At 45.7% G+C, this 26,873-nt stretch overlaps 1 protein-coding gene across 1 annotated transcript in view; it reads right to left on the bottom strand.

The window, feature by feature from the left end:
* The window catches only part of Ppm1h (protein phosphatase, Mg2+/Mn2+ dependent 1H), a 268,305-nt gene that overhangs the window by 34,163 nt on the left and 207,269 nt on the right, over positions 1-26,873 (bottom strand). Inside the window, exons 7-8 of the mRNA XM_028786548.1 lie at positions 6,013-6,076; positions 2,385-2,492 (exon numbers count right to left, since the gene is read on the bottom strand). Of these exons, the coding sequence (XP_028642381.1) occupies positions 2,385-2,492; positions 6,013-6,076 (172 nt within the window). The remainder of the gene's footprint in view (positions 1-2,384; positions 2,493-6,012; positions 6,077-26,873) is intronic.

Raw genomic sequence — 26,873 nt, forward strand, 5'->3', positions numbered from 1 at the left:
GCTGCTGGGAAAGGAAGGTTGTTTTGCTTTAGGGGTGTGGTCTTCAGTGTGCTGTTCATCCTAATGGGTGACCCGACACCCATGTAGATGTGGGCAGTACTAACAGACTCAGTGGGTTATGTTTAAAAATGGAAAGAAAGGAGAAAAGAGGGCAATGCAGTAAAGAAGGGGCCATATTGTGGGAAGGACGCCTGGAGGCAGGGATGGAGGGCATCTGATCAAACTGTATTGTGTACACATATGAAATTCTTAGAGAATAAATTAAAAAAAAACAGAACAAAGACTAAACTCACACGATATAGAACAACAGCAAAAAAAAAAATAAATAAATAAAACAAAGAAAACTTAGTGCTTGGAGCTGCTGCCTCTACCCTATAGCCGTGAAGGAAAAGCCAGAGGAACACATAGGGGCAGCCCCAGAACAATCTCAGGGCTTCTTACTGTGTAAGAAAAATCCATCTCCAAACCATTAGTACATCTGGTTTGTTTGTTTGGCTGGTTGGTTGGTTTTGTTTGTTTGTTTTCAGACGGGGTCTCATTGTGCAGCCTTGGCTAGCTTGAAACTAACTACACAGATCAAGCTGGCCTCAAACTCAGAGAGCCGCTGACCTCTGCCCCTCAAGTGCTGGACTTAAAGCTGTGCACCGCTATGCCCTGCTTCAGTTGTTGTCAGAGGCAGCCTCCCTGTGTAGTCCCAACCAGCTTAGGACTTGCTATATGGACCAGGCTGACTTGAACATTCAGTGACGTTCATGCTTCCTCTTCTTAAGTGCTAGGATTATAGGCGTGTGTCACCATCCTTGGTTGACTATTAGATTTTCATATTGTTAGATTTATCTTTAAACATGGAAACAAATTTTTTTCTAAATAATACACCATGAAAGGCAACATAGCACTGTAGGAGGAGCTAAGGTGGGAGGAGTAAGGAGAGGAAGAGGAGGAGTAAGGAGAGGAGAGAGGAGGGGGGAGAGGGGAGAGAGGGGGGAGGGGGAGGGGGGAGAGGGGAGAGAGGAGAGAGAGAGAGGGGAACATGGAGGCAGATGTTCGCATGTCTGTAGCAGTCAAAGGTAGTTGGTATATCTAGGTTGGGTATTGGGTTACACTTCTGATAGTATGGGCACCTTGTTACTGATCATTACCAAATATATAAGCTTTTGGATAATTTAAGCATTAGAGTCTCATTTTCCTACTGGGCCCATGTGGATGGCAGGATGGTTTGGGCAATGCCCAGCCTTGTGGAGACAACATGAAAGATTGGCAGAACCATCTCCCAAGCTGATGTCTTGTGGGTGGCAGGGCTGGTGTTTCTGGCTAGCCGTTTCTAGTTGGAGTGCATGTGTGGCCTCTGGCCTAGAAACATGGCAGCTGAGCTAGGCAGAGCTGCCACAGCTTAGATAGTCGGTTTGACCAGTGGCCGATTTTAACTATTTAACTCAACATAGAACCTTGTAACATCCAGTATTGTAGGAAATATAGTAGGATCTTTTATTTTTAACAGACAAAATGACAGATATATTTTCAATTAACTTCACCAAATAACACCCAAATGACACAGTTTCTCTTGTTAACTAAGATCAAGTGAGAGAAGATAGGCAGATGAATAGCTGAGGTACAGGTATTGATTAAAAATGCCTCAGAAAATATTCCCCTGTGCATATGAAGAGTAGACAAAAACATGACTTCTGCATGAGAGACAGAAATCAGGATGTCCCCTCAGGACATTGGTTCTCAACCTTCCTAATGCCAAGACTCTTTAATACAGTTCCTCATGTTGTGGTGACACACACACACACCCAAACCATAAATTATTTTCATTTCTGTTTCATAACTGCAACTTTACTAGTGTTATGAATTGTATTACAAATATTTTTGGAGATAGAGGTTTGCCGAAGAAGTCTCGATCCATAGGTTGGGAACCTATAGACATACATATGGGCTAAACCACAGAGAGAACTGGATGCTGTGGACAGGGAACAGGGAACTCTTGGCAGGACTGGATGTAAACAAGCATGAGAAATTCAAGGTCCTACACAGTAAGAAAGCTCACTGGGTTTGTGCTGGGGAGGAACAAAGATCTGATCGGAAAGTTACATCAAATGGCAAGCCTGCAATGACTATTGGGGTTGGGTTTGGGTACCACTGAAGATTGCCGAGGAGTCAGGATCCACTGGGGATGCTCACTTTATAGCAATATGTGGGAGGAATTGAAGGAGGCAGCACAGCTCCCTGTGTAGATGATGAATCCAGGTACTCAAAGGGAGGGCAAGCTGAGTGACATTAGACCTGTCAGGCATGCTGTACTGTTTGGATGTGGGGTGGGGGTCAGGAGGGAAGATGTACATAACATTGTATTGCATAAAATATAAACATAAGCATTATGGTACCTCTGGAGCTGAAGACAGGAATGGTTTTATGTAGATGTTGGAGTCATGAACCTTCAGGTCATGGTCCCCAAGTCCCCTGGTCACTCCAATAGTTGCCATTACCCGGGCCTAGAGTATAAAGAGAAAGTTATCAGAAATACACACAGTGACAGCGTCCTGTCCCAATTCCTCTTGCCTGACTTTCTATGCCATTGGCTGTTAACTGAGATGAGTCGTATTAGTGGAGAAAGACTCATTAGAAACACTGCTGTATCTCAGGCTTACTAGGTATTGCTATCTGTCCTTAGCTTGCTTCTGTAAAGCTGGGAGCGAAGGGTGCTGAAAAGAAACTAACTGTAATGCATGTATTGTCTACAGCAACTGAAATCAGTTCATATTCAACCAAGAGCATCCACTCACCAACCCACCATCCATCCATCCATTTATCTATCCATGTATCAACCTACTCATCCATCCATCTATCCCCTCACCCACCCACAATCCATCCACCCATCTACCCACCCATCCCTCCACCCACCCATCTGCCCATCCATCCATCCACCCATCCATCTATCTACTTACCCACCATCTATCCATCCACCCATCTATCCATCCACCCACCAACCTACCTATCCACTCATCTATCCATCCATCCATCTATCTATTCATCTGTCTGCCCATCCATCCACCCAACCACCTACCCATCCATCCATCTACTCACCCACCATTCATCTTCCATCCATCCACCCATCCAAACACACTCACACTACAAATATTTGCTGGACACTAGCTACGTCCTTGGCAATATCAGAAGCACTAATGAAACGTGTAGTAAGTCTGAGGCAGTTCCTGTCTTTGCAGAGCTCTACTGCTAAGTTTTATGACTAGAATAAATAAATCTTTAGCTTCTCCATGATTTGTCTCAATATTCCTACAAGTTCCTTCTGGTGGAAAGGAACAAAACGTCACTAATGCATGTATGCACAGACTTCCGGTTGTAGTCTCACATTCTCTGTAAACTCGTTTTGTGGATTTAACATACTGCATTAATATCTACACAGGCAGCTCTCCTAAAGAACCTAGTAGGTGCACACACCATGTGGGAAGGACACCAAAGTCCAAGGCTCCATCTCTACTATAAAGGAACCTGGTCGAGGGGTAAGAGACGTATACCTAATATATGAAATGGGCTTCAGTTCTGGAATGCTCATCAACAATGGAATATATGAATTTAGAGGAAACAAAAATTCTACCGAGAAGGTCCCACGGAGGAGGCAACGCTAAATTTGGTCCCAAAAGATGGACAGTATCAGATAGGCAGACACAGAGGGGTAGACTACCTGTCAGGCTGAGTGACTCAACGCCTAATGACCGAACATTGGGTCACCAATAATACTGTCCATGTAATGCCGCAGTTCAAAAAGAAGTAATTTCAGGCAGGAACCTAAATATTAGGCTAGGACAGGGAAGTAGGCTCAGATACTTTGGTCATCCTGATAAGCCCTTAGAAACAGTGATCACGGGAGTGTTTAATACCTTGCTTTATCTTTAACTATTTGTGTTTATGGTCTTGCTTGTTCCTTGACTATTTGCATCTATTGTATTGCTAGGCCCTCAACCTAGAACTGACCTTAATACATGCATGTAATCAAAATGGTATAAAAGCATAAAGGAGGAGGGGGTGGGTGGGATAGGGAGCTCTAGGGAGGAGAAATGGGGAAAGGGGATGATATCAGTATTATAATAAAATATCCAATAAAAAAAAATAAAAAATTAAAAAAAAGAAAAGGTAGGACATTGTTACTATGTAAAATAAACAAGTGACACATACACTACCTGAAAAAAAAATGTTGTAGTTCAAATACCTGAGCCTGGATTTTTCTCTGTTACTTGGATAATAACATTAAATGCTCCATAGAGGCAAGGATGGGGTAAATAAAAGAAGATACACTACAGTTCAGGGCAGGTGAGGAGGTACCTGCCATCAAGTCTCACAATCTGAATTTGATCCCTGGAACCCACCCAATGGAGGAAAAGAACGGACTCCTGCAAGTTGACATGTGTTGCAGCTCATAATTAAGTAAGTGTAAAAAAAAGAAAAGAAACTCCATGTTGTAATTCAACAACATATCTTCATCCTCGTGTCTCTGAAGTCCTGTGGATTTGAAGGAGACAGCAGGCAGACAGGGTCTGTACTGTAGAAATGAAACCAAGATGCTTTTAGGGACCAAGCTTGAAACAGGATTTCATACTGAGGCTCCAGTTGGTCCTCAACTCACAGAAATCCTCCTGCTTCAGTCTTTTGAAGGCTGTGTGATTACAGATTTGAGCCACCATGCTTGTGTGTGTGTGTGTGTATGCGTGTGTGCGCGCGCATGTGTATCACAAGAATGTAATATGTAATGGAGGTCAGAAGACAACCTGCATGATTCAGTTCTTTCCATGTGAGTTGCAGGGATCAAACCCAGGTTATCAGGCTTGGTGGCAAGTGTCTTCACCCACTGAGCCACAGGGGAGGAATAGAGTAATGGACATCATCTTTCATTGTATACATGTATGAAGTTCTTAAAAAGAAAAAAATATTTAAAAAATAACAGCAACAACAACAAACATCTCACTGCTGATAACCTTCTAAAAAAAGACAGCAGTCCATTCTCCTGTCCAGGAGAGTATATTAAACACAGGTAAACAGGGTGCTTAGGACTGGGCCACGTGTCAGGGACTGGGGGACGCTAGAGAGCTTGCTTTGTTTTTCTTGTGAGTCATTTCTTCTTGCTAAATATTAATCTGACACTGATAAAGGATTCACTTGAAGAATCTCTTCAATGTGGACACACTGTCCTCTTCTAACTGAAACTCTTAGCTCCGAATTTAAGTAAGTGGTGTTCAGAGGAAGCCTGCAGAGAGGGATTCAGGAGGCCGCTTGTTAAATTGGGTATGGGCTCCAAGTTTTGTCATCTCTGTGCTAGCCTCACAAGCTCCTCCAAATGTGCTCAAGGCTCTCGTACCTACAGTCTTCTTTGAGGTCGACTATATTATTCAGCCTTTACTTCTGACTAGAGCACTGGGACCCAGTGATGGTCCTGCTCTCTCAGTCTGGGCTCTTGATCCTGTAGTATAATTGCAATGACACTCTGTCGTCCCTTTGTTGGAACAAGTAGGAAAGCTGATTTACAAAGTCTGAACTTCAGTGGCAGAAAAAGAACCCTAGGCAAGTGCCCCACATTGGTGTTGTCCTCTGCTAGGCCCAGGCTTCTGCCTGGGTTGCTTTCGTCTTGAAGTCTCAGCTGACTCGTCTTCCAAATGGAGGTACACAGCCAGCTTGACCTGCCTCTGAGCTTGTTGTCAGTTGTAAAACAGAAGGATAAATGTGGAAGTGAGCTAAAGAGGGACTCAAATGGACAGAGACCAAGGTGGTATTTTCATAAAACTGACTTTCATCTTCTGTGTTCACCTACACCCCTCAAATCCTGCCACTCTCTGGCCCCTCAAGGCAGGTGACCTGAAGAATGATGGAAATGATGTTTGTTCAAGTTGTCAAGGCTATAAAACCCCAAACCACCGAGTAAAGCATACAGATTGCCACAGGCTATGCAAAGCCAAAGGCCCCAGACACCTCCTCTCATTCCAGCAGTGAATGTGAGCCTACCTTCTTGCCTTCTCCATATATGAGGGGAAACTTCAAGTCATCATCTTCAATGGTTTTGTATGCCCTGTAGGGGAGTAAACAATATTTGAAAACAGGTTTGCACTCAATTAGTGACCCTCTGCCCTGGCACGAGCTGCTAGGAGACTTAGTTTCCTGGAGATTCCAGCCATTCACCACGTTGCCTCTTTGTTTATAGTCACTGTCTGTTCTCCATGCGAAACTGTGTGTGTGTGTTTGTGTGTGTGTGTGTGTGTTTGTGTGTTCACTTTGACAAGCCAGGAAATGTCGTCTTTATATTCTTAGAGGCAAAGCTACATATAATTATATGTAATATTGTAAAGGGAGATGGTATTCCATTCCACCTCCTTTGGCCTTTGCAATAACGGAAGTGATCCAGCCGCTGGGCTCTTCTTGTGTCTGCAACTGTAATAAACAACAGTGCTTAGGGGTGAATGGACCCTGCAACTCCTCCAAGAGACAATTCACACCTTCAGGGCCATTTACACCAAACATCTTCTGTTGGGATGACTAGGGACAGAGGACACAAGCACCCTGCGACCTCAGGATGAGAGTCAAGGTTGGCAGAAAATTGTTTTGAAATAGCTTTCTGACGGCCATTCGCCGCACAGAAATCTACTTTACGCTTTGTGGGTTTATGTAGGACACGGTTGTCTAGACGTCACTGCCAGTGAGACCATGTGTTCCAAATCTACGCATAAGCGAGTTAAAAAAAAAAAAAACAAGCAGGCAAACATCATAGCCAGTTAGTAGCCACATCCTTGGCCAGAGCAATCTACCTTTCTGTTTTTATTTCATCTCTAAAGCGAGATTTGTACACAAGATACAAAGGGTTCAGCACAGAGCCTCCGCTCATTAACGACCCAATTAGGGGCAGCTGTTAGTCGTATTTCGCAGGTAGTTAATTTTTGGTGCAACACTTCCCCATTTGGTAAAATGGGGGGGGGATATCACTACTTATTCACCACCCTAGAATGGATGTGTGCTGGGGGCTTCAGAACTTCATTAATCAAATAAGGTCAAAAAGTTATGAGGAAGAAAAGGTCCAGACTGGGTAGGATAGGTATAGAATGCACAGAGAAAATCCATGTACTAAATGGCTTCTGAGACCATTAGGCAGCGAGAGAGTGAAGGTGAAATCATATGGACTCTCCTGATATATGTAAGAATGCAACCCAAATTAAAAAGCACTGAGAACAAACCATGATGACATATGTGATAAAGGCACCACGCAGGAACTCATATACTGCATGCTAACCTGAAAATGAAGTGTTTTTATAAGCACACACCTTCCAGGTGAGAGCAAGTATGCTCTGTTGTCCAGGAAACCATTTGTACACGCCAATTTTTCCCTGATTTGCCATCAAATCCACCCAGGTTCAAATTCAGCACAGAGTAACTGGATGTATTCTGTGGACCTCAGTATTCTCATTAATCACAAGGCCAGTCGATAGTAATGTACAGCGCTCAGTATACACTCTGCACAGCTATGCTCAGAGCTCAGGGAGGCTCGTCCTCCGAGTGGGAACCCAGAGCAACCCAGAAATCGAATTTTCAAGAAAGTAAGCATAGTATTTCATTCCCTTAAACCAATCAAATTAACACAAAGTGGAAATTAGCTCCTTTGATGTTTAACATTCTCACACGAACTATTTTAAACACTGTGGCCCATAAGCCGCTTGGGTGACCAAATAAAGCTATTATTAGAATCTAGCACCAGCTTAGGGATCAACTGTGTCGAGTGGTTCTCAACCTCAGCTATGTAATGAACTATATAATGCAAAGTCTTTAAGACATTCTGAGGCCCAGGCCACATCCCGGAGCAATGAAAGCAGAGTCTCTGGAAAAGAGACCTGAGCACCAGGTGTTTTGCTTTTAAAGCTTGACACATGTGACTCTGTTGTAGACGAAGCACAAATGAGCGTACACTGGATGTGAATTAAGCTATAAGGTTCTCGTTGGTTTGACCCTTGAGGGGAGACCTCATGGACTCAAGGAGGAGGGAGGAAATGGTCTGAGAAAGGCTCTCACAGGAGCATGAACAGGCATTCAAGATGCTGCGTGGGTGAGGAGACAGTCTTGGATAAGGAGGCGATGAGGTAACAGTCATACCCTGGGAATGGCCAGCCTTGAGATGCCAGCACAGGATGTTGGAGCTAGAGAGGAGGCAGAAGGCAGCAGATCTAGACTCAAGGACAAGAAGGTCTTCCCTAGAGGTTGGCTAGGAGACACGACTGGCTTGGGAAGGCAGAGAGAAGACTGTTCTCACTGAACCATCAGGATCAAGCTCTCAAATCCTCTCAGGGGAGAGGCCACCGGGACCACAAAATCATTGTCACACGGCTCAGAAAGACAGACACACTGCAGGGAGTTAGTACTCCCGGAACAGGGCAACTTCAAATTTTCATGTTACATTTTAGCTTATTAATTTAGCCTTAGAACAAAAGTTAAAACAGAAACAAAGATTAGGGAATGTAGTTCAATGGGCAGAGGGCGTGAATGAGACCCAAAGTTCAGTTGGAACGCCAGCAGCTGAGAGGTAGGAGCGATGGGATCTTAAGTTCAAAGGGATAGTAAGGTCAACCTTGGATACAATGTATTCTCAGCCAGCCTGGGCTACAAGAGACTCTATTACGAAATGAATAAATACAGAAAGGATGACCTTGGGAGAAGAAAGAGTTACTCTGTTCCCACTGGTGTTGGTTTTCAATACGACACAAACCCTTCCTCCTCCTCCAGCGACAAACAAGGATAATCATTGTGCTAAGAGAACATACAACAACACGCCGTCCCACTCATTCTTCCTGGGTACCAAGCAGAGTTCATTATGTAAGTGGACTTCCATGTACCGATAGAACGTCTTAAATAATACCAGAAACGCTTGGGACTAGAGGTGCTGCTTACTGGGAAAGCTCACACTCAGCATGAGTGATACCTGGGCTTGATTCTAAGTAGCAAACACCAAACAACAAATAAAAAAATCCTCACTCATTGGGAGCTATATAGACTTGAGGCTAAGAATAATCCCAGCAGATAATTTACTGAGGCCGACGATACTAGACTTGGTAGTTATGTATGCTTTATAAAAATCTTTTGGAGACCCCATCTTACAAATGGAGAAACAGGGTGAGGGAGATTTACTTTCCCAAGGTCAGACATCAAATGAATGGCCCTATACTGAAAAACACTGCAAAGGAAGTATACCATCCACATTAACCTATGGGGATGTCTCCCTCTGGCAATGAGCCCGAAATGAGGCCACTCTGAGTAGGTAGTCAGCAAATGTTTGATAAGGGGAAGAGAACTTTTGGCAAGTGAGACCAGAATGCATTCTGAATGGCAAGAGGAGAAATACATCGCCTGGCAGCCAATGAGATCTGTAGGGAGAAGGAGGGTAAATGCTGGAAGTTACCGTTTGGGTTGCACACTTGTGTCTGCTTCATCTGTGGCCACAAAAGGTAGCTTATCCCTATCTTTCAGAGGACAGTTATCCCTCAACCCTGCTGGGTAGTTAAAGGCCTCATCCTGGTCCCTCCCACTTGTAAGGCCCTGACGGGTGGTACCCTGCATCACCTTCATTCAGACTAAAACATTCATGCTTCCAGCTTGTCCAGGCTCCTTTCTTCCTCGCCTCCTGGCAGGGGGGCGGGAGGATACAGAATTTGAGAGAACCAAGACATCGAGGTTGTTTGGATTTGATGTTATAACCAAGAATGTATGGTCACGTATATGTGAAAAAAAAATATATGGAATCCTTTATTTCAGATTTTAAGATTTGGAAAATGGTTTAAATAAATTTAAAAAGTTCCAATATCAGATCACTCCCTGGTTTTATAATAACATAACTGAGCAGGAATATAGTCAAGCAATCACTTGTTCTAAGACGGCAGAGCTAAAGAGCTTATGAAATACTTGTAGGTCACTCTTACATTGGCTCAACGCCTTTATGAATATTTATGAGATGAGGGATGAATGCAAGGCTTACAAGGGGCTACTACATTCTTGGCTTTCCCTACCTTAAAGGCATTACGGTCAGATGAGTTTAAGCAACAGTTTCAGGCCAGGCATGGTGGCAAACACCTTTAATCCAGCAATCTGGCAGACAGATCTCTGTCAATTCAAGGCCAGCCTGGTCTACATATTGAGTTTCAGGACAGCTAGAGCTACATAGAGAAACCCTGGCTCAAAAAAAAAAAAATTTTTTTTTTCAAACCAAACAACCAACCTTCCCTGTCTGCGGGCTCTGAAGACATCTGGACGGGCTGTCTTGGTTTCTCATCCCCTAGTTCTTTCAACGATGTGTCACAGGACCTTGGGGACTGTCTGTCCCACTCACACCACGAATTTGTTAATCAAACATCACAGACTGTGACAAGGGCCCTCTGTGGGCTTTCTGGTCTGTCAGTGTCCTGAAAGTTTGGCACTTATCTTAGGCGAAAGCTCTTGAGATGCGGTCTAATTAAAAATGAAATTATCCCTTTGATTTGGACCTTGTTCTTAAGAGATCAATGAAACTGATAATTGCTCTGTGTGCCTGCCTGCGAGAGAGCTTTATGGTCACAGATTGAGACTGTGAATGAAAACAAGCACCACCTCCCCCACCTCCTGGCCCACAAGCAAACAACACAGGCCCCACACAGAAAAGGGTTTCTTGCCACACTCTCCTCTGCTTCCTTAGGGCAATGCCTGGTTTACTATGAACGAAGGATTCCATTGTCCTTGTTAACCTTACCTTGCTAATTCCAGTCTCCTGTCCTAAACCAGTCAGAGATTTAATTTTGTTTTCATATAGGGTCTCACTATGTAGTCCTGGTTGTCCTAGAATTTGCTATGCAGATGAGGCTGGCCTTTAACTTACAGAGATCCACCTGCCTTTGAAACTTTAATCTTTTCAAATCCTATTTTTAATGATGGTTCTTAAATGCTTTAACCTCCCTTGTAGCCCGCCACCCACCAGAGGTAGTGGGAAAGAAAGGATTGGTGGGGCGGTGGACCTGTTTAGAAAGGTTCTTTGGAGCAACTCCCGTCTGTGTTGTCTGGAAATCAGCAGTTCAGTTCACAGGTCAGCAGACAGAGGCAGCTCAATCACTCGAAAACACTTGGTGGGTACACCAGCAGTCAGGTTGATAGAGTTGGGTTAGCAACAATGGTGACACAACATAGCAGAGAGAGCCAAGACTCAGCCTCAGCTCCAGTCAGCAGCAGGGACCAGCAGGATGCAATAAGTTCTTGGCTGTGCCTCTCTCAGGGAAGTGAAGATCAGCAAAGACGTAAGACACACAAATGTTACACAGCTAGCTGTACAGCAAGCCTAGCTCCGTGTCTGTCATTCCGTGGAGTCCTATTTATACCCTCAAAAATCACGTGTCCACCATGTGCCTGGCCTCAGCACATGCATCCAATCCTCCTGAGTTCTCAGAAGAGGCAAGAAACTGCAGCACACCACCAGAAGTTTCATGGTGTTGTTTTTCTCTATGGAGTCCCAACAAATGCAGCTCAATTACACAATGCAAGGTGGACCGATACCAATGCATATTGTTAGCAAAGAATCCTTCATCATGCGTCCTTTCACGTGCTTGCTTTAGCAGAACATCCTCTCTTCTGTGTCTGCTTCAGCATAATTGTTCCTTCACGAGTCTGCCTGAGCCTTTCACACCTGTGTCCACGTTAATGAAACACTCCTTCATGTGTTTGGCCCAGCAAACAAAACACCATCCAACCGACTTTCCAAAGAACCCTCATGTTTCCACTTCAGAGTCTGGGATTAAAAGCATGTGCTACCACACCTGGCTCAATTTATTTTTCTTTCAAAAACTTACTTATTTATGCGTTTTATGTATTTGAGTACTCTGTGCGAATGACTGAACTCCAGAGGAGGCCACTGAGTCCCATTATAGAAGGTTATGATACTTCACGTGGTTGCTGGAAATTGAACTCAGGACCTCTGGATGAACACCCACTGCTCTTAACCACTGAGCTATCTCTCCAGCCCCTTAATAGATGGTGAGGTAGGCTAAATGCTTTCAAAACAAATTACAAATCAGTTTTGCCATTCTTCCCACCACCAGAGTCTAAAGACCACCATCTCTTAACTACATGATGGTAGCTGGCCCACGATACCTCCAGGCAACAATCAAGGATGGGCAGAGAGGCAATGGTACCAGGATGGTGGCTTGGGGCAGCAAGGGTCTGAAACTGTTCAGCTCTGTCATTTGCTTTCCTCTGTTTTTAGAGCAATCAGTGTAATTATTCAGTCACTGCCCTCAAACGCCTTTTCCCCATTAGTTCATAAAGCAGTCAAACAGCTGTTTGAAATTCACTTGCCTCTTCTCTGTCAATCCCCTGACCTTAGAATTTCCCCCCACAGAATAGCATCTACCACCGAACAGAATATTTTTCCTTACTCTCTGCTGCAGTACAGATCTGGAATATTCTTCTCTGATTCATGGTTTTGTTTGTTTGTTTGTTTGTTTGTTTGTTTTTCTGGTGGCACTACTTTTGGGGCTGTGGAAGGTTTAGCATGTGGGACCTTAGCTAGGGGAGGGAAGTCTCAAGGGGCAAGCCTTTCCAAATCTCCAGTTCTCGCTCCTGTCTCCTCTCTGCTTCCCCATCTGCAGACATGCAAACAGCCGCTGCCACACGCTCGTGCAATGAACTGAGCGACCCCGTCCTGCCTTCAAGAAGAAATCAAATCTTTCCTTCTCTTCTACTGTTGTGAGGTACTCAGTCACAGTGATGCAAACGTCATAAATGCACTATGTCTTTTTTTTTTTTCCTGCGGCTCCCCTACACTTCGTGAGTTCTGCAAGAGCAGACATCTTTTGTTGGGTAACTGTAACACTACTGGTACCTCAAAACATAACGGGAGCCTAAGAAACTCTTGATCAAACCAAGCAAATCAGTGCATTCTACCTTCTCCCACAGAGGCTTTGCACACTTTCCTGGTCTAGTCTCCTTTTTGGAACTGATGTCAAGAACTTCCTTGTATTTCTTCTGCATCCACAGTCTCAGGGCTGAGGCTTTGTCCTTGTCCTTCTGTGGTTTGGCAGTACTCTGCTAATCTTTGCAGCCACAGACCCTTTCTGGGCATTTGACCTCAAGAGATCTCCATGTAGTTACAGAAATCCTTCTAGCTATCGGGTAACAGATCATCAATTGTTAAGGGACTCCTTCACCAAGAATACCTCCAACCTCCGGGTCACTTTTGTAATTATTAGAAAAAAGCTCCTAGGTTTTATCCTGGCTGGGTTGCCTATAACAAACCTTCCGGCGTCACTCTTAGGTTTAATGCCCCAACCCCACCCTACGCCCTGGCTCACCTGCATCTTAAAACCTATGTGTGAAACCCTTCTGTATCTGGCATTGGCACCCTGGGACGCTTTCATCCTTTCTGCTATGCTGTCCTGGTGGTTGTTTTCTTTTTTATCAGCATGGAACCTTACTGCCTCTTCCTCCTTGGCTGCTCTTCCTCTTCCGCTAGCCAGTTCTGTACTGTCCTAATACTGCGACTCCTTAATACAGTTCCTCATTCTGTGGTGACCCCAACCATAGAATTATTTCCTTACTACTCCGTAACTGTAATTTTGCTACTGCTATGAATTAGAATCCGAATATCTGGTATGCAGGATATCTGGCATATGACCCCCTAAAGGGGTCACGACCCACAGGTTGAGAACCACTGCCCTATAGCCTCCTCTATTCCTATAGGGAAATGTCTGCTCTGGCCACTCAGAGCACAGTGCTTCCCACTGCCCATTGCACTGATGTAACTACCCTTCCCAGCATGCACTTAGCAGGCGGGAAACTACCCTGTGAATTAGTTTACCCTGTCTGTCCTGCCTCCATTTTGAACCTTTGTTCTATAGCGAAAGCAACCTCTTTCTTAGGTTCTACCTTCTTCTCATATTTACAACTATGAATGCGGACAGACACACAGTGGACAGAACCCACGTATCGGCTGACCATCTGAGCAGATGAATGAAGGCTGGCCCTTCACCTTCAGCGATCGAGTTTCCCCTCAAACATGATATAGCATTGTTCCTCTTAGTGTTTTCTTCCACCTTGCCTTCAGATGACTTTTTTTCCAGCTACAAATCAGGGCTAAGTTCTCTGTCAGGAGGGCTTTGTTTACCTCTTTGTATTAGAAATTCTAAGTTCTCTCTCTTTTTTTAATCACCTATACATACTAATAGATAGTTACAACATAATTAAAACACCATTTATGATTCTCCAAATGCCTACTTTCTCCAGGAGATTCCTAAGTATCCTTCGGGATGGTTGTTTTTTGAAAATCACAGTGCTAGTTGCCAAGATATCAGATCAAGTTCGGTTTACATTAACGGACATACATGACCCTCTATGTTAACTCAGGTGAAAGGTGTGCTTCCGGAGGGAGGCTCTTAGGTTATGCACCGTGATGTCTGTCTGCCTTCGTCTACTCTCAGGGCTGAGGTAAGGGAAGGACTACAGCAAGGACTTCAAGACAGGCAAGATTCCAAGAAGACAGACAAGGTGGGCAGGGGAAAAAGAAAGAAGGGGAAGAGGAGGCAGAGGGGAGGAGGAGAAGGTCAAAAAGGAGAATGAAGTTCTCTCTGATCTCTGGGGGAGTCTGCTGTGCCGAGCCAGAGGACTCCTTTCCACACACTCTGATGTGGAAAGGAAGGAATAGGGGATGCGGGTCACTGTGGGTACATAGATATGTTTGTGTGTGGAAGGCAAAGGACCATCCTAAGGGGCTAATCACCCTGTTTTTGACAGTCTTACTTACAGCTTACCAGTAAGTTTAGCTGACTAACCAGCAAGCCTCAGGATACCTGTCTCTGCCTCCTTAGCTCTGGGATTAAAAGGGGTGGAGGGTTCTAGGGATTGAACTCTACCAACTGAGTTGCCTCCCCAGCTACCTACTCTGACTTCTTACCTCACAGACTGGGAATCCAGAGTTCACACTGGATATTATCCACGCAGACTACTTCCCACAGTCTCCCTTTCTTCAAAGTTATGATCTTTCTGTACAAAGGAGGGGGGCAGAAAAGTGTTCGTGTCCCCAAGTTGATTTCCTTAGAAGGACTTCAAAGTCATTTAGAAAGGACTCGCTCCCTTCTGGAGGAACTGAAGGACGGTCTCCCTTTGGGGATGGTATCATCTGGACAGTTGTCTTGTGATCTCCAGTAACACACACCAGTGACTCACATTCTTCCACTAACCTCTCGACATCGCCTTGGATGTCTCTCTTCCCTTGAGGATCTTTCTTCCTGGATGCGCGTCCCTCCTGGCATAGCCCACTGTGGTGAGCTACAGCACACACCAGGCTTGGGGAGTCAGTGGTTTGGAAGGCACATTGCAGTCCTCACGTGGACTAGTTGCGTGAACTTGGGAAAAGATCCCGAAATGCCTGAGCTTGGTTCTTTGAACTGGATTCTTGGTAGGATTAGTTGCAAGGGCTAAATGCTAATACGCCCTTTATGAAGGATAGCTTGCTAATGAGGCATGCGGTGAGGATATTAAGGTCACAGGAACCGCATTCTCTTCTCAATATGGAAGTGGAGTGAAACAACCGGCCACCAGGGGCAGCACATGCCCATAGAGACACCATCTTGCTAAGCAACCGAACCACCCCAACTTAAGCCCTTTCTGCTGTCAATCAAAGATGTACAAGCCTGCGTGCACCTTTAGCCAAACAGGTCCAGGCCTCAGTAGGATACCGAAGATCTAAGGGAGACTTGCTGGATTGGTTTCCTGGAAGCCTACTGCCACCCCAGGAGGGAGGAGAAAGACACAAGAGGTCTCTTCTCACAGCGCGGAGTCCTAGCCCACACAATCCTTTTCAGCGTGCTGAGTGGGCCTGAACGGATGATGGTGAGGAGAAGCATCCTGAACCCTGGATCTCACTGCCTACCTCCCTAGAATAGAGTCTTAACAGTGGCTCACATTCCACAAGGCCCAGTAGGAAACGCCACCCCAGGCTAGAAGCCCAAATGCCAGCGGTGGCTCTCGGAGCTTGGCAATACCCCAATTAAGCAAGACTGGAATCTGTCAAGGCTCTCTCCCGACTGGCCCGCCCCCACCACCCCCGAACTTCTTAGGCCTTCCTGGAAAAATCAATGTGGGCTGGCAGCCACCTAGTGCTTCCTTTTTCTCTGCTAGCCATCTGTATTTCCAAAGGCATCGAGCCTGGAGCCCAACCACAGCGTTGCAGAAATGGAGGCTGCTTCCTGTCCTTGGTGTGGTGCTAGCGGGACCCTGTTCATCCCCGCATTGCCGGCTCTCTGTGTGTACGCAGGCACAAATGCACACTTAAGTAAGATTTAGTATTTAAGTCTTAGTATTATTTTTTCCAATGTTATCTTTGAAGAGCCATTTTTTTTCCTGGCTTCAAAGTGTTACAAAAAAATTCTCAGATGCATTGTAAGCTTGCTCGTGGGTGGGAACTTGGCTTGCTGGAGAGATGGGGCCAGACAGACAGGGACACTGAGTCTGAGGCAAGCTCTCCGAGAGCAGGCTCTTACCAGAGTTGGGGGGGGGGGCAGATAGGTTCCCAATCAATTGAGAGATGATGGTGGTAGGTGGACACCTACCTGGAGGTCACTCCAGGCTTCCTGGAGGTCACTCGACAGTCAGTGTGGCCAAAGACAGGCTTTAGGTTCAGTGAGAGAACCACCTTCACAATGTAAAGTGGAGTGTGGGCGAAGACAAGACCTGACATATACTTCTAATTTCCACAGGTAAGACTGCACATGTGCTATGTGCACACACATAGCCAAGCATGCGTACAGACAGACAGACGGACACACAGACATATACACAGACACACACAGACACACACATACACATAGACACATACGCATACCACACATACAGATACACACATTCAGACACACACACCACACAAACACACATGCACATGCATGTGCACACACACACACACATCAGGGAACAGAGCTGGGTTTTAATACTGGCTTATTTATATTCTCTCGAGAACTTGACTGGCTTAAAGGAAAGATTTTTATTCTTTGGGATCAGTGGGATCAATCTAACTCTGGTATAAACAAGCACACAATGAGTCAGTCTTTATTATTATATATAACATAGACAGACATCGGTGTCTTTGTTCCATCTGATGCTGTCTGGCTTGTTGAAAATGCTTACCTTTGTACACTAGTATGCTAACCAGTTCCACAGTCTATGAATGGCTCCCTGTTCACAGTGAGTTCAGGGTAAGGAAACAGAAACCGTTCGAAGCAGCTGAGGCTTTGAGCAGATACAAAGCAGTAGGTACCCAGTCCTCGTGTTTGCTGAGAATTCGTCTGCCTGGGACTAGGCTCTCTCCAGCCCCGGGACTGGAAAGACCATTTCCTGACTCCCAGCCCCAGGATGAGTAGCAGGAAGGCGTTACAGAGGAGACAAGAATGCTCAGAATCTGTTTCTGAAAACTAGAATCAAGTATGTGTGAAGGAGAGCTGGGGCTATTTCAGGACGAGCCATTCAGGATGACTCTTAGGGAAATTCCAGCTTTGGAGAGTATTTCTGACTCACTGCTTTCTTGGTGTGCATTAGCACTTGCCTAAGAGAGCTTCATAGCCTAATCAATAACATTAACTCTCCCCACAGGCCCGAATCACAGAGCCTCACTTTTATGAACGCACCGATGGAGAGTGATTTTTTAGCTTTCACTGGGACCATTCATTCTGAAACAGACGTGAACCTCACTGACACTGGCCTTTTATGTATGAGATCATGTCAATACACACAACAAAATCCGATGACCAGAGCTGACTCCATAGCCACAAATGGTAGGGAGAAAACAACATGGGAAATTTCTAGTCACAGGGAAAAGTCTTCCTACACAGGTTTATGTCTCTATGCCAGCCCTCAGAGCCCTTACATAGCCTCTCTCTTGCTCTGGCACCAGGGAACTTGTATCATGGAATACAGAGCCCTGTAGCTCCAGGAGAAGCCGTACTTAGGACTGCATCACATGGCACATCTTTCAAGACCGTCCATGCGAGGGCCTTGGATTGGTAACACCATACAAGCAGAGCCCAGGCACCTCAGAGAGCGTGTCGGTCCTGTTCCAAGTCTTCTTCTGGATCTTAAAGAACCATGAATGCTTTGGAGAAGTCTACCCATAGTCAACTTCTGTTTTAACTGACAAGGTGGCTCCTACGCCAGACCACAGACGTGTGTAACTGAGACAGACAGACACTTAGCCTTTGGATTCTAAACCAGCCTCACACACAGGGAAGAGGCATGGGTCTGAGTGAAGGGTCTTGTCTTTGTCAGTGGGAAGAACACACCCTCCTCGCTCAGGTGTGAAGACGAGCCAATATTACAGAAGACAGGGTGCAGAGATGACATTTGCTTATCTTTCTGCTATTACCTCACGTCTAACACTTCCTGGGTTATTATACAAGTAAACTTGGGGTACCCTCAGTTTGTTCCAGGCAATGCTGTTTTATATATATAATATATATATGTTTGTGTGTATATGATATATATAATTTATACATTATAATAATTCATAGAATATAATTTTTATATATTTTATATGTACATAATTTAACAATGGCCTAAAATTCCTAATTTTCTTCTTCCCACTTCCTATTTTACAGTTATACTACCACTCCCAGCTCAAGGCATGCTCTTGAAGGGTGTATGTCTTGTTCTCCATTTTTCCTTTTATCTTTCTGCCTTCTGACCATCATGAGGTAAACCGCTTTCCTTTGTTGTCATGTTCTTTGTGCCCTGACAGAGGCTTAAATGCTACCAGGCAAGGAGAGCATGCTCAGAGCCAGCTGTTGTCACCTTGTGGGTCACAACCCTTCTGGGAGTTGAATGACCCCTTCGGAGAGGTAGAACATCAAATCTCCTGCATGTCAGATATTTATATTGTGACTCATAACAGAGTCACATAACAGTAGGAGATTTACAGTTATGAAGTAGCAAAAAAAAAAAAATTGTGGTTGCAGGGTCCCCGCAACACGAGGAACTGTATTAAAGGGTTGCAGCGTTAGGAAGGTTGAGAACCACTGCCCTGAGCCCTCCGAAGACATGAGTGCATCTTTCAGCACAGCAATGAAAATCGAATAACCGTGCCTTCTAAATATTTCTTTTGAGTTATTCCAGGAAGATCTGCATATTCAGCAAGGGTAGTCAGGCACAAAACCTTACCTTCACTGTGCATAAGTTTTGGACTTGTCTCAAGTTAAGGACAAGACGCAGAAATAGGACAAGATCTTTTAGGATCTAGACTCCGGTGGATGTTGGCTAACCCTCTGGGTGGGTGCCCAGGGTGAGCTCAGCTCTCAGGGGTTTTAAATCAGTACTCTTCCCCGCTGATTCTGAAGATGCTCCTGGGCCACATTGGGTTGGCGCTTCTTGAAGCTGTTATCTTGAAAACAGCAACATCAATCTCTTACTCTGAAACTGGGCACAGAGTAGGGCAACAGCCTCGATCTCTGATGAGAGTGGAATATCAGAACTGGAGTGAGGGGAGGATGTAAGAAAGCTTCCTTTCTTGGCAGGCTGGGAAATCCCTAAGAGTCGCATGGTGTACGCTTCTCTGGAATTTCCTTACAATGGGAACTTACTGATGGCTAAAGATTGGTTCTTATTTTTCTTCTCAGTACACCACTGGTAGTGTTCCTTCCTTGCATGCTCCTTTTTTCTTCACAGAGGCACAGTGCTCTTAAGGGAGGAAATGTAAACAATGCAGATGGATCCCACCTTTAGAAGAGCTTTTATAGTTCCATTGTGAGTTCTGTGGTCACTCCATGCACACTCTGCCTCTATACCTCCTACACGTTAGTTATGTGAGACTACTGCCAGCAACGGTGTCCAGATGACATGCTCCAATTTAACTGTGTGCAACTCTGAAATAATTACACACTGGCTGTTAAGTGACTAGCTCTGCCCAATGAATCTCCTGTCTGTACTCGGGTCCTTTGAAGAGTCCCCAAGAAGCAGTAGTCAATAAAGGCTTAATAATGCCTAGTGCAGCAGGGGATTTCCAGGTTTCTTGTATCCACTAGGCTGGGGCTACATCATCTATGTTGATTATTAAAACATTTTGAATGTCACCTCTGGCTTCTGAGTTCCCAAAACACACATTCTGTCTTAATCCCTTTGGTCCCTGTTGGTGTGGTTTCTTTGCAAATAATATCCATTCGGGTAGCATGAGCCCTCTTGAGACCCCTGACCTCATCAAAGTCTTTAGATTCTAACACAGTCTTCTTCTGCACAAAGTCACTCCCAAACCCAATCTCCTCTCCCAACTGCTTCCTCTACGACTGCTCTGGTCCTAGAATAAGACCCTTGTCAATAATCTCTACATTTCTCCACAGTAAACTCTAGTAAACTCTAGTAATCCTTCAGACTACTGTAGTCCTATGCAATTAGCTTCCTCCAGTAGGAGGTCTTGGTGTCTCTGCTGTTCCAAGGATGGCTCTGGATAGTACAGCGTCAGGGACTGAGAAGGGAGTGCAGGCCCAAAGAATCTTGTAGGATAAAAACCACTCAGATAAGGACCCAGCATACTGAGGTGAGGGCTTTACAAGGGACCCATCTGTGATGGTTTGTATATGCACTATTAGAAGGTGTGGCCTCGCTGGGGTAGGCGTGGCCTTATTGGAGTAGGCGTGACCTTGTTGGAGTGGGCGTGACCTTGTTGGAGTAGGCGTGGCCTTGTTGGAGTAGGTGTGTCATTGTGTGTGTGGGCTTTAAGACCCTCATCCTAGCTTTCTGGAAGTCAGTATTCTCCTAGCAGTCTTCAGATGAAGACACAGAGCTCTCAGCTCCTCCTGCACCATGCCTGCCTGGATACTGCCATGCTCCTGCCTTGATAATGGACTGAATCTCTGAACCTGTAAGGTAGTCCCAATTAAATGTTGTCCTTGTAAGACTTGCGTTGGTCATGGTGCCTGCTCACAGTAGTAGACACCACACTGCAGACCGGCTGAGCTAGTCGCTTCACATCCAGTGTGTAACTATTTCAGGGTTGCACAGAGTTGAATTGGAGTGTGTCGGCCAGGCATCATTGCTGGTGGAAGTCTCCTGTAACTGACATTTAGGAGGTAGAGGGCAGGCTGGTTGATATGAGAGTCAGGGTAGCACTGACAGCCTCTCTCTCATACAGTACGATGGCACCTCAGCAGTGTTGGGCCAGTCTCTTCACCTGCCTGCCCTAGGGTAGAGCTGCTGGGCCAAGCTGGCTAGCACACCCTGACTTTGCTTCAGAGCTCTGCATCTCTCAACTGCCTGCCCCTCTCTTTTGGCTGTCCAGCTCCTTGTTATTTCAGGAAGCAAACATTTGAATGGATTCTGGATAATAAACCATGGTTCCTTCTACTAATGCTGTATAGCTTACACACACACACACACACACACACCCCACACCCATGCATGCGCACGTGTGCACACACACACACACATTCATACACTTGTATATGTACACTCACACACATATATACATACACTCTCACACACACTCAAACATACACACACTCTCACACACTCATACACACATGCACACTCACATACGTGTATACACACATGTACACACATGGCACATATGCACAGACATACATGTGCACACATACACGCTCACACAAATATGCACAGACACACATACATACACACACACTCACACATATGCATTCTCCCCCACACACTCTTACGTGTACACTCATGTATACACACATATACACAAACACGCTCACTCATACACTCACAACATATACACACACTCTCACACGCACGTCTAATGACTATCAAATTAGACACTCTTCCAGCACTCTGTAGCCAGTTTTGCTGGGCTCTGGCATACAGATTCACAATGTTACCACTGGTTGGTTCTCTAATTAGCTTTGTATCACAAATGGAAGAAGCACAAGGTCGTGCAGTGGTAAGAGCTGTAAAAGAGAACTGTCTCAGCAAGGCTGTCTGGCTTTACCACATTGGTAATGTCACGTTTCACATGCAGCGGGTATCCAGTATACGTCTTCAAAATATAAAAGGTGGGTCCCAAGGAGTTCTGGGGACCCTGATCTGTCTACCTCAACAGAAATTTCTGAAGGCCTGCCTGTGACATTTCTCAACTCTCCCACATGACTTGAAGCTGTGTGAGTATGGTGTGTTACACACCCCAGCCCATGTTCGTGCAATGCAGCTGCACATCTGTTCTGAGTGGGGGTGTGAGACAGGGAGGATAAAAGCTGTGGCTCCTAAGAGGCTCTTTGGAGAAGAAAGAGAGGCTGACAAGCAAAGCCTGGCTGGCTACTTTAGGCATGGAGACCGTCCAGCTATAGAAATAGAGGCTGACGGTATGTGCGAGTGTTCACGTGTGTGCTCCATCGTAAGGGGCAAGGCTGGTTGGGCATTTCTTTTCTTCCTCTTCTCAGTGGCCTGACAAAGCCTGTCTGTCTTGGCTAGTTTGTAAAGGCCCCCGGTAGCTTCCTCTGGCCTCCTGTGCAGGGGCAGGAATGGGAGCCATTTGTCACTGTCAGGAGATGTGCTGCACGCAGCAGGGATGGGCCTCTTCCCTGCTGCTCCTGCAGCAAGAGCTGCAGATCTTGAAAAGATGCAAAACATGCACATTGCAAATAACCATTCATCATCCTGGCTCTGGGAGCCGGAGAGAGGCCACTCTCTGCATGGTGCTGACCCAGTCTCCCTGTGGCTTCAGCCCTGCCCCCCCCCACCCCCTTTCCTGCCTGGGACTTGGAACGGAAAACCTTTGAGGGGCTCAGTCCAGGCCCCAGACAATCCCTATACCCGAAACTCTACTGAGGTTTGGGGTAAAGTTCTCTGAGACAATGGCCAAATCTTCACCCCTTCTCCACAGAGTCAAGATTTTACACTGCACTCAGCAGCCAGACTGCTGCCAAGCCAGCCCGTAATTGTTAAACTATGAAAACACAAGTTGCCTGGGAGGAAATGAATACCAGCTTTCACTAGGGAAAGGCCTGCTTTCTTCTGAAGTAATTATAAAATTAAAATGTGATATTTCTCTGGTGAGTCTCAAAAGCTTCCCAGAGCGTAGACCACGGCACAACAGAAATGTCAGGATTTGCAGCAGAACGGGACCAAGAAATCCTTCTGCGCACCCAAAAAAACGCCAGTCAGAGACATCTGCGAGTAAATTTCCAAAGATTGGGTTAAGAGTGATTAAGAGCAAACAGAAAGGAAAGCCGGAGAGTTTGAATCTTTCAATTACTCTGTAAAACTCAAGAGTCGAGCCGTTAGGAAATACAGGCCTTCTAAGTAAGACTAATAATACTGAGCTAATTAGACCCACAGGCATGCCCAACATATAAATTCAAGCCCCAGAGAAGGGCACTGTCCCTTTAAAAGCTGCCCAGGGATCAGTGGGCAAGGTAATAAGCAGTGTCAGTAATGCAACTTTATGAGGTGGCTTGAGGGAGAGGAGAGCCTGGGGTTCCTGTAACAGGGCTTCTGGCTTGATTCAATAAATCAATTTCCATTAAATGTGGGTGCCACTCTGGAGTTGGCCGCAAGCCCTTCTCATCTCTGCACTCTCTCTGCTATGATCTACTTGAACGTAGGCACAGAGCAGCAAGGGAGAAGGCAATATCTGCACAGCTTGGCCCAGCAGCCCCCTACACCCACTCTGGGCTGCCTCCAGTGTGTTTCTCTTTCCCCCCAAAAAAGTCTGGATTATTGGTAAAAAGCCCAAGGCTACGGGGCTGGGTCTTTTCATTACTGAGCTGGGCTCCAGGCCGCAGACTGTGAATAAAGGTCACCCTGAAACGGAACTGAAAGGCTTGGAACTGAACTTACTTTTTAATCAGATGCCCGAGATCTGAGCTACTTCCCAAGAAGTAAAAGGAAAGGCAAGAAGGAAGGCAGCAACATCTGGTAGCAGCTTAGGGGGCAGTCCGGGGAGGCTGGGAGCATACTTCTGCACAGAATGCGGGAGGGAAGAGGGAGGATAAAGGAGGGAGGAGGGAGGAGGGAGGAGGGAGGAAGAAGAAAGCTACTGATTTGGGTAGATGAGGTGGGCTTCCCTTCATGGTCGGCAGCATGTGCTTTTTTTTTTTCTGCCCAGCAAAGGGACAGCTAGAGGTGAGTTAGTCATTCTTAAATGCCATGACAGAAGTCCCTAGACATCTGGAAGATAGAGCAAAGCCCATGCCCCAGTTACCTAAGTAAGGCCACAAGACATAAAGACTCTTCCCTTTGACTTTCCCTGATATCTATCTATCTGTCTATCTATCTATCTATCTATCTATCTATCTATCTATCTATCTATCATCTATCTACTTATCATCTATCTATTATCTATCTATCAATCATCTATGTATAAATCTAATCTAATTTCTATTAATCTAATCTAATCTATTTAGAGATAGGATCTCAGATATCCCAGCCTAGCCTTCAATCCACTTTTTAGCTGAAGATGATCTTGAATTTCTAATCCTCCTGCACCCATCTCCCACGTGCTGGGATTATGGACATGTGCCACCATGCCCCATTTATATTGTGCCAGAGATTAAACCCAAGATCTTACACTGTAGGCAAGTCCTTTGCATCTCTAGCTCCCTGCTCACCTTATGTTGTTAGGATGGTCAGCTACAACTTCCTGTGCCTTCTGCTACAGCCTGACTAGACTCATGGTCTCCCATCATCCAGACCACAGGACTGTCCAAATAGGATGTCCCACATGATACGAATGCTCTAACCTGCAGCATCTGAATCAGTAGCTAGTAGCCAGGTGTGGCTATGGAGCAAATGACATGTGGCCAGTGAGACTCGGTGAATTAATTTTTAATTTTATTTAATTTTTTAACTAATTGAAATTTAAGTGGCCACATGTGGCTACTGGATATTGTGTTCGAGAGCATAGGGGAAAAAAAAAACAGAGAGATTTCCTTCACTTTCATCAAGGCAGGGAGTGCTGATTAAAATTAGGGCTGATTCCATTGGTTTCCTGGTGGAAAAAATCCCAGTTTGCTCAGAGCTTTAAGGAAACAGAGGAAGGGGAAATTATACTGACACATCATTAACTTAGAATCATCAGATGTTTAAGGGCCACACGAGCTGAAAATAAAAGGTTAGGACCTCTGGATTCTGTTTCTTCCAGAATCCAGAAGCTCAAAAAAACCAACAAAGCTTACTCAAGCCCCCTCTAGACACCGAGGTTGGCAGCAATAGACAAAGGAAGCATTTTACAAATAAGAGACTTTGGCAGAGCAAAATATCAAAACGCCCATCACCCAAAGCAATAAACCATGTGATCTCATGTGGCTAGGACCGCATCCACCTGCTGCCCCCTCAACGGGACCATCATGATCGTGATAGGTAGAGAGGCATGGCTTGAATGAAGAAGTCTGGTGTACACTGCTTATACCCAGAACCATCTGGAAGAAATCTCCCATTTGCATGATGGACTTTTCTTCATTGACCCTTGCCCTTTCTACAAATCCCATCAGCCCAGAACAGCTGCTGGAGAATCTGGCCTGAAGCCAGGGGTGAAGTCACAGCCACCTCCCACACCAATGCTATCCTGGGCTCTGCACACCATGTGGCTGGATGAAGGGCACGGAGAACACTGATCCCTACACGAGAAAGCAAAATCACCAGCAGTCGCCGGAGCAGGGATCCGGTGCCACAAAGCCAGCTGTGAGAAACTGTTGTTTCAAGTCAGTAACAAAGATGCTTGCCAGCAAATTATAGTCTAAGACAGCTCAGAGAGCTGCGGGCTGGGCCACGGAGCTCTCTCGAGCTGACACAATGCCAGCTACAGGGCGCATCCCGCAAGAGCAGCTCCACACAAAGGGCTGGAGAGGAGGGGCCGCAGCTTGGGGATTCTGGCACTGGGACCAATGACACAAGGCACAGAAGGGGAGAGCTGAGTGGATGAGGGGGTTGGGGGGAGCAAGGAAAGGCCACACCAGGGACCAACTCAGAGCTCTGTGCTTAGACAAAGGCTTTGTAAATCAAGCTGCTGAGCAAACCATCAGAGGAGATGGGGAAGGCGGGAGGAGGGGGGAGCCAGGGAAGCAACCAATTTCATTATGATGGGCCTGGTGACAATAACCTTTTGTCCTCTAAACAATCTGGGCCCGCCAAGCGGCTCCACAGTCTCCGAGAATAAGCACGAGGGTGGGAGAGAAAGGGTCCCTGTCAGGAGGGAACAGACTCATCTTTAATTATGAGACAAGGCTTCCCAGAGCTGACACCCTCTCCCACACTTCCTCCCTGCTGCAGATACACCACAGAATGCCAGCATAGTGCTCCCCTAATGAGAGGCGTCAATTTCTCTACGCACAGGTTCTTGGGAGATATTGCCCAAGGATCACCATCCCCTCCCCTGTCGCACCCCTCAAAGCGAGCACAGACTCTGGGTGAAAAGTGGGAAGCATCCTGGTTTAATTTGGCTAATGGTCCATGGGGTCACATCAGGAGTGAGGAAAGTCATTGCCTTGCATTTTCTAAGATACAATGTTTCATCCTCCCGTCCATAAAGGACTGTTGAGCTATCACTGTGAAGGGAGGTCCGCTGCTTACATTTCTATCAGAGCTCAAAACTGAATAAAGATACCTGTGGGTTGCGACCCCTTTGGGGGTCCAATGGCCCTTTCTCAGGGGTCACGTATCAGCTATCTCCACTGCAATTTATAAAAGTAGCAATTAAAGTTATGAAGTAGCAACAAAGTAATTTTATTGTTGGGGGTTGCCACAACGTGAAGAACTGTATTAAAGTATCCAGCCTTAAGAAGGTTGAGAGGCGCTGCTCTAGGGGAAAGCTGACTGCCATATTACATAGAAGGAGTCCGGAAATGAGAGAGAGAGAGAGAGAGAGAGAGAGAGAGAGAGAGAGAGAGAGA

This window comes from Grammomys surdaster, unplaced genomic scaffold, assembly GCF_004785775.1.
Source record: "Grammomys surdaster isolate TR1022 unplaced genomic scaffold, NIH_TR_1.0 125548, whole genome shotgun sequence".
In the NCBI taxonomy this organism is placed as follows: Eukaryota; Metazoa; Chordata; class Mammalia; order Rodentia; family Muridae; genus Grammomys; species Grammomys surdaster.